The sequence below is a fragment of the Oncorhynchus mykiss genome, chromosome 12 (genome assembly GCF_057628025.1).
Source record: "Oncorhynchus mykiss isolate SJ-2025 chromosome 12, ASM5762802v1, whole genome shotgun sequence".
Taxonomy (NCBI): Eukaryota; Metazoa; Chordata; class Actinopteri; order Salmoniformes; family Salmonidae; genus Oncorhynchus; species Oncorhynchus mykiss.
In genome coordinates, this window is record NC_143033.1 from 32,042,501 (window position 1) to 32,050,565 (window position 8,065).

At 41.9% G+C, this 8,065-nt stretch overlaps 1 protein-coding gene across 2 annotated transcripts in view; it reads left to right on the forward strand.

Annotated features, from left to right (window-relative positions):
• Positions 1–8,065, forward strand: part of LOC110537442 (glycerophosphodiester phosphodiesterase 2) — a 69,154-nt gene that overhangs the window by 59,020 nt on the left and 2,069 nt on the right. For both annotated transcript variants that reach the window (XM_021623495.3, XM_036937394.2), the window contains exons 14-15: positions 6,923–7,005; positions 7,824–7,936. In XM_021623495.3, coding sequence (XP_021479170.2) covers positions 6,923–7,005; positions 7,824–7,936 — 196 coding nt within the window. The remainder of the gene's footprint in view (positions 1–6,922; positions 7,006–7,823; positions 7,937–8,065) is intronic.

The following is an 8,065-nucleotide window of genomic DNA, read 5'->3' on the forward strand; positions in this document are numbered from 1 at the left end:
TCAAAAACTGAAAAATTGGGCGTGCAAAATTATTCAGCCCCCTTAAGTTAATACTTTGTAGCGCCACCTTTTGCTGCGATTACAGCTGTAAGTCGCTTGGGGTATGTCTCTATCAGTTTTGCACATCGAGAGACTGAAATTTTTTCCCATTCCTCCTTGCAAAACAGCTCGAGCTCAGTGAGGTTGGATGGAGAGCATTTGTGAACAGCAGTTTTCAGTTCTTTCCACAGATTCTCGATTGGATTCAGGTCTGGACTTTGACTTGGCCATTCTAACACCTGGATATGTTTATTTTTTAACCATTCCATTGTAGATTTTGCTTTATGTTTTGGATCATTGTCTTGATGGAAGACAAATCTCCGTCCCAGTCTCAGGTCTTTTGCAGACTCCATCAGGTTTTCTTCCAGAATGGTCCTGTATTTGGCTCCATCCATCTTCCCATCAATTTTAACCATCTTCCCTGTCCCTGCTGAAGAAAAGCAGGCCCAAACCATGATGCTGCCACCACCATGTTTGACAGTGGGGATGGTGTGTTCAGCTGTGTTGCTTTTACGCCAAACATAACGTTTTGCATTGTTGCCAAAAAGTTCAATTTTGGTTTCATCTGACCAGAGCACCTTCTTCCACATGTTTGGTGTGTCTCCCAGGTGGCTTGTGGCAAACTTTAAACAACACTTTTTATGGATATCTTTAAGAAATGGCTTTCTTCTTGCCACTCTTCCATAAAGGCCAGATTTGTGTAATATACGACTGATTGTTGTCCTATGGACAGAGTCTCCCACCTCAGCTGTAGATCTCTGCAGTGCATCCAGAGTGATCATGAGCCTCTTGGCTGCATCTCTGATCAGTCTTCTCCTTGTATGAGCTGAAAGTTTAGAGGGACGGCCAGGTCTTGGTAGATTTGCAGTGGTCTGATACTCCTTCCATTTCAATATTATCGCTTGCACAGTGCTCCTTGGGATGTTTAAAGCTTGGGAAATCTTTTTGTATCCAAATCCGGCTTTAAACTTCTTCACAATAATATCTCGGACCTGCCTGGTGTGTTCCTTGTTCTTCATGATGCTCTCTGCGCTTTTAACGGACCTCTGAGACTATCACAGTGCAGGTGCATTTATACGGAGACTTGATTACACACAGGTGGATTGTATTTATCATCATTAGTCATTTAGGTCAACATTGGATCATTCAGAGATCCTCACTGAACTTCTGGAGAGAGTTTGCTGCACTGAAAGTAAAGGGGCTGAATAATTTTGCACGCCCAATTTTTCTGTTTTTGATTTGTTAAAAAAGTTTGAAATATCCAATAAATGTCGTTCCACTTCATGATTGTGTCCCACTTGTTGTTGATTCTTCACAAAAAAATACAGTTTTATATCTTTATGTTTGAAGCCTGAAATGAGGCAAAAGGTCGCAAAGTTCAAGGGGGCCGAATACTTTCGCAAGGCACTGTAGCTGTAATGTAATAACATTTTTACATTGCAAAATAATAGTGAAGACATCAAAACTATGAAATAACATATATGGAATCATGTAGTAACCAAAAAAGTGCTAAACAAATCAAAATATATTTTATATTTGAGATTCTTCAAAGTAGCCACCCTTCGCCTTGATTCTTTTGGCTAAAACATGATTTCATATGTGTTATTTCATAGTTTTGATGTCTTCACTATTATTTTGCAATGTAGACAATGCTGTTACATTACAGTTATATTCTAAAATTGGTTAAATCTTTTTTTCCCCCTCATCAATCTACACACTACCCCATAATTACAAAGCGAAAACAGGTTTTTAGACATTTTTGCAAATGTATTAAACATTTAAAAAACAAAAATAACTTATTTACATAACTATTCAGACCCTTTGCTTTGAGACTTGAAATTGTGCTCAGGTGCATCATGTTTCCATTGATCATCCTCAAGATGTTTCTGCAACTTGATTGGAGTCCACCTGTGGTAAATTCAATTGTTTGGACATGATTTGTAAAGGCACACACCTGTCTATATAAGGTCCCACGGTTGACAGTGCATGTCAGAGCAAAAATCAAGCCATGAGGTCGAAGGAATTGTCCGTAGAGCTCCGAGACAGGATTGTGTTGAGGCACAGATCTGGAGAAGTGTACCAAAAAAATCCCCAAGAACACCGTGGCCTCCATCATTCTTAAATGGAAGAAGTTTGGAACCATCAATAAACTTCGTAGAGCTAACTGCCTGACCAAACTGAGCAATCAGGAGAGAAGAGCCTTGGTCAGGGAGGTGACCAAGAACCCGATGGTCACTCTGACAGAGCTCCAGAGTTCCTCTGTGGCGATGGGAGAACCTTCCAGAAGGACAACCATCTCTGCAGCACTCCACCAATCAGACCTTTATGGTAGAGTGCCAGACGGAAGTCACTCCTCAGTAAAAGGCACATGATATCCCACTTCCCACCTAACCGACTATCAGGCCAAGATAAACAAGGTTCTCTGGTCTGTTGAAAAAAATATTGAACTCTTTGGCCTGAATGCCAAGCATCACGTCTGGAGGAAACCTGGCACCATCTCTACGGTGAAGCATGGTGGTGGCAGAATCAAGCTGTGGGGATGCTTTTCAGCGGCAGGGACTAGGAGACTAGTCAGGATCGAGGAAAAGATGAACGGAGCAAAGTACAAAGAGATCCTTGATGAAAACCTGCTCCAAGGCGCTCAGGAACTCAGCGCTCCAACAGGACAACGACCCTAAGCACACAGCCAAGACAATGCAGGAGTGGCTTTGGGACAAGTCTCTGAATGTCCTTGAGTGGCCCAGCCAGAGCCTGGATTTGAACCCGTTTAATTGTCTCTGGAGAGACCTGAAAATAGCTGTGCAGCAACGCTCCCCATCCAAACTGACAGAGCTTGAGCGGATCTGCACAGAAGAATTTGCGAAACGCCCCAAATACAGGTGTGCCAAGCATCTAGCATCAAATCAAGTTTGATTTGTCACATGTGCCAAATACAGGTGTAGACATTTCAGTGAAATGCTTACTTACAAGCCCTTAACCAACAATGAAGTTTGAAGAAAATACCACAAAAAAAACTAAGAGATAAGAATAACAAATAATTAAAGAGCAGCAGTAAATAACAATAGCAGAGCTATATATAAGGGGTACCGTTACATGCCAGGGCAAATGTGTTGAGGTAATTGAGGTAATATGTACATGTAGGTAGAGTTATTAAAGTGACTTTGCATAGATAATAACAGAGAGTAGCAGCAGCGTGGAAGAGGGTGCGGGGGCAATGGAAATAATCTGGGTAGCCATTTGATTAGCTGTTCAGGAGTCTTATGGCTTGGGGGTAGAAGCTGTTAAGAAAGAAAAGCATTTTGGACCTAGACTTGGCGCTCCGGTAACGCTTGCCATGCGGTAGCATATTGAACAGTCTATGACTAGGGTGGCTGGAGTCTTTGGCAATTTTTAGGGCCTTCCTCTGACCGCCTGGTGAAGAGGTCCTGGATGGTAGGAAGTTTGGCCCCAGTGATGTTCTAGGCCGTACGCCCTACTGTAGGCCGAGCAGTTGCCATACCAGGCGGTGATGCTACCAGTCTGAAAATGCATAACATTTTGAGGTTCTGAGGACCCATTTCAGTCTCCTGAGGGGAAAAGGCATTGTCGTGCCCTTTTCACAACTGTCTTGGTGTGTTTGGACCATGATAGTTTATTGGTGATGTGTACACCAGCTCTCAACCTGCACCACTACAGCCCTGTTGATGAGAATGGGTGCGTTTTCTGTCCTCCTTTTCCTGTAATCCACAATCATGTCCTTTGTCTTGATCATGTTGAGGGAGAGGTTGTTATCCAGGCACCACACTGCAAGGTCTCTGACCTCCTCCCTATAGCCTGTCTCATCGTTTTCGGTGATCAGGCCTACCACTGTTGTGTTGTTGGAAAACTTAATGATGGTGATGGAGTTGCTTGACCATCCAGTTATGGTTGAACATGGAGTACAGCAGGGGACTGAGCATCTATGCACTTATTGATGAATCCAGTGACTGATGTGGTGTACTCCTCAATGCCATCGGAAGAATATGAATCCAATAGCATATTCCAGTATGTACTTGCAAAACAGTCTTGTAGCTTAGCATTTAACCAGCAGCATACCACCCTGCATACCACTGCTGGCTTGCTTCTGAAGCTGCGCAGGGTTCATCCTGGTCAGTCCCTGGATGGGAGACCAGGTGCTGCTAGAAGTGGTGTTGGAGTGCCAGTAGGAGGCACTCTTTCCTCTGGTCTAAAAAATATTCCAATACCGCAGGGCACTGCCTTGTGTAGGGTGCCGTCTTTCGAATGGGATGTTAAACAGGTGTCCTGACTCTCTGAGGGCCTTAAAGATCCCATGGCACTTGTCGTAAGAGTAGGGGTGTTAACCCCGGTGTCCTGGCTTGCCCTCAAACCATCACGGTCACCTAATAATCCCCAGTTTACAACTGGCTCATTCATACTCCTCCTCTCCCCTGTAACTATTCCCCAGGTTGTTGCTGTAGATGAGAATGTGTTCTCAGTCAACTTACCTGGTAAAATAACAGATAAATAAATAAAAATCTGTGTCATCTGACCACTTCCTTATTGAGCGAGTCACTGGTACTTCCGGCTTTAGTTTTTGCTTGTAAGCAGGAATCAGGAGTATATAGTTACGGTCAGATTTGTTAAATGGAGGGTGAGAGTGAGCTTTGTACGCATCTCTGTGTGTGGAGTAAAGGTGGCCTAGAGTTTTTTTCCTCTGATTGCACATGTAACATGTTGGTAGAAATGAGGTAAAACGGATTTAGGTTTCCCTGCCTTAAAGTCCCTGGCCACTAGGAGTGCCGCCTCTGGATGAGTATTTTCTTGTTTGCTTTTGGCCTTATTCAGCTTGTTGAGTGCATTCTTAGTACCAGCATCAGCTTGTGCTGGTAAATAGACAGCTATGAAAAATATAGATGAAAACTCTCTTGGTAAATAGTGTGGTCTACAGCTTATCATGAGATACTCTACCTCAGGCGAGCAAAACCTTGAGGCTTCCTTAATATTATATTTTGTGCACCAGCTGTTTTTTACAGATAGACACAGACCGCCACCCCTTGTCTTAACGGAGGCAGCTGTTCTATCTTGTCGATGGACCGAAAACCCAGCCAGCTGTATGTTATTCATAACGTCATTCAGCCACGACTCGGTGAAACATAAGATATTACCGTTTTTTATGTCCCATTGGTAGGATAGTCTTGATCGGAGCACATCCATTTTGTTGATGATGATGGTTGCACATTGGCTAATAGTACTGATTGTAGTACTCACTCGCTATCGGATCCTTACAAAGCACCCTGACCTACGTCCCCGGTGTCTCTGTCTCATTTTCATGCCAATGACTGGGGTTTGGGCCTTGTCGGTTGTCTGAAATAAATCCTTTGCGTTCGACTTGTTAAAGAAAAAATCTTCGTCCAGTACGAGGTGAGTAATCGCTGTCCTGATATCCAGATGCTCTTTTCGTTGATAAGAGAAGGTGGAAGAAACATTATGTACAAAATAATTACAAATAACGTGCAAAAACACACACAGTTGGTTAGGAGCCCGTAAAACGGCAGCCATCTCCTCCGGTGCCTTCGTTCAAGGGGAGGGTCATGTGAAAATGTTTTTTACTTTGGGGAGGGGAGTGCATTTTTTTCATGACACCTTGTGTGGACCAGCCCCTCCCCCCCAGTAAATTTAGATCTGTCCCTGATTAATGAGCAATTTGCCTAATTGGGTAATGGAAACACTTCAACCACTTCATTTTTATTCAATACTGTTGGTTTTTGGTATGATATCATTACATCCAGCTGTTTTTATCAAAACATGATAGTTACATGGAAACACAGCCAAGCAGGCAATTGTTGTATCTATTTTCTATGCAAACTTTCTACATGTAAAAAATAAATCACTGGACAAGTTAAAGGAAACATAGGTAGTGAGTGCAGCCTACTGAATCGCATTGGTTAAAGAGAGCCGTTCATTTGGCTCTCTAATTTGCATAGGCTACTGGTAGGCCTAGGCTTTTTGCCGATTGTCTGCAGATTATTTATTAAATATTTATTATTAATTAAATAATTTGATGAAGATGGTGAATCACCACTGCAGGAACAATAGGTATTGGAGAGCCTCATTCTAGTCCAAATATGATCATTCAGGCCCTCACTGAATACAGGCATTAAAACAGAATTGAACCATTTTCAAATATGTATTGACCTTAGTAGGGAATCAACTAAATGTATTGAAAACGTATTCGTTTGCCCAAGTTTATCATAAGACATGAACAGAATGCATCAGTGATTTGAATTTCCTGCAACTTTCTGAAGAAGCAACAAGAATTCCACTTTGTGTAGACGTTAGCAATGATGCTAATGAAAACAGTCTTCTGGTAGATGAAAGACTTTCCCAAAAAGCTTGTCAATTAAATGTAAACTACAAAGTAGCCTAGGCCTAAGAATTATATCATGATTATATTCATCATGTTTAAAATTATGGTTTAAGCATTGTTGTGGATTTAGTACATTCCAATTTTGTGGTTTTTCTAATAAAAAAATAACAACAGAAACCTGAAAAAACAAAACCTTTAATTTATTTTTCAATATAATTGTGAGCTATTTAATGAATTTTTCTGTATTAATAAAATACATCATTTGAAGACAAACATTGTGGCAATTAATGTCTTGCAGTAAAACTGTAAATAAGACTAATCTCAAGAGATTATATTACAACTAATTTTTCTAATCTGGGAGGTATACTCAAAAAAGTATGGAATTCAGGCATTAGAATTTACCAGTCGCCACCAAAATAGAGCTCCTTCTGCAAAAAAATGTATGAGAGGCACTGAGACGTACAGTAGGTTTTTGTGGTTATGCTTCCATCTAGTGGTGGAGGATGTTGGTTCTCATTGGCTGTCTTGTTTTTCCAGAGCCCAGATAAATACTGCTTGGTCTGGATCACCTCCGATCTAGTCTCCATCGCCATAGTTATAGGAATATTCATCTTTCAAAAGTAGGTACCCATTGTTTTATTGAGATTCTATTATCAAACTTGATTTCCTTCTCATTTTGCTATGAGCAGTTGTATATTTGCAGCATACTTTACACTGCATTAATTCTATATGTCTGCTTCACTGTAAAAGTTTAACTGTTGTGTAGTTGTAGAGGTCTGAGTCTACTTTGATCTCTGTGATGAGGTTTGTGCTACATAGCCCTCTGCTTCTCAACTGACTCTTCTGCTCTTTCCCTTTCACTACCCTGCCTTTCTGCTCTCTCGCGTTCTCTTTGTTGACTCTCTCTCATCACTGTCTTTCCATTTCTCTCCTTCTCACTATCTCTCATTTGTTCCTTCCTCCTTCCTCTCTCTTTGCCTTGTTTGTCCTTTGTTCTGCCTGATCTGCATGCTACGTTTCTCTGCTGCACTCTGGCGTCTGTCAGCTATCATGTGATCAGGTAACTGAGGTGACTTCACTGGCTCATGTTGCTTCCTTGTTTTCTGTCTTATCGGTCTTCTATCCTTGAGCTTCTCGTGTGGCTCTAATGTTCATGAACTCAGTGAACACTATAGGTTTCATTTGTCTTAATGTGTTCATCAATTATCAATGTTTTATCAATTCTAACAAGTAGAGGCTGCTGAAGGACAGCTCTTAATAATGGCTGGAATCTAGTCAATGGAAAGGTGTCAAACACGTCAAAAACATGGTTTCCATGTGGTTGATACCACTCCGTTGACTCCATTTCAGCCATTATTATGAGCCGCCCACCCCTCAGCAGCCTCCACTAATTCTAACGGTGTGTCTGACGGTGCTGTGCGTCTCTGTGCTGCACCAGGTGGAGGATGAGTGGCATGCAGAACTACAATCCAGAGCAGATCATGCTGAGTGCTGTGGCGCGCAGACCCAGCCGGGATGTCAACGTCATGAAGGAGAGGCTCATATTCTCAGGTACCAAAACACAGGAAAAGGGAAAAATGTGTGTTGCCAGCACCATGGTCAAACTAACCCACTTGACCTAATCAAGAATGAAAAAGAGTGAGGGTCAAAGTTTAATTCTTCTTTTCTCTCCTTTTTTAG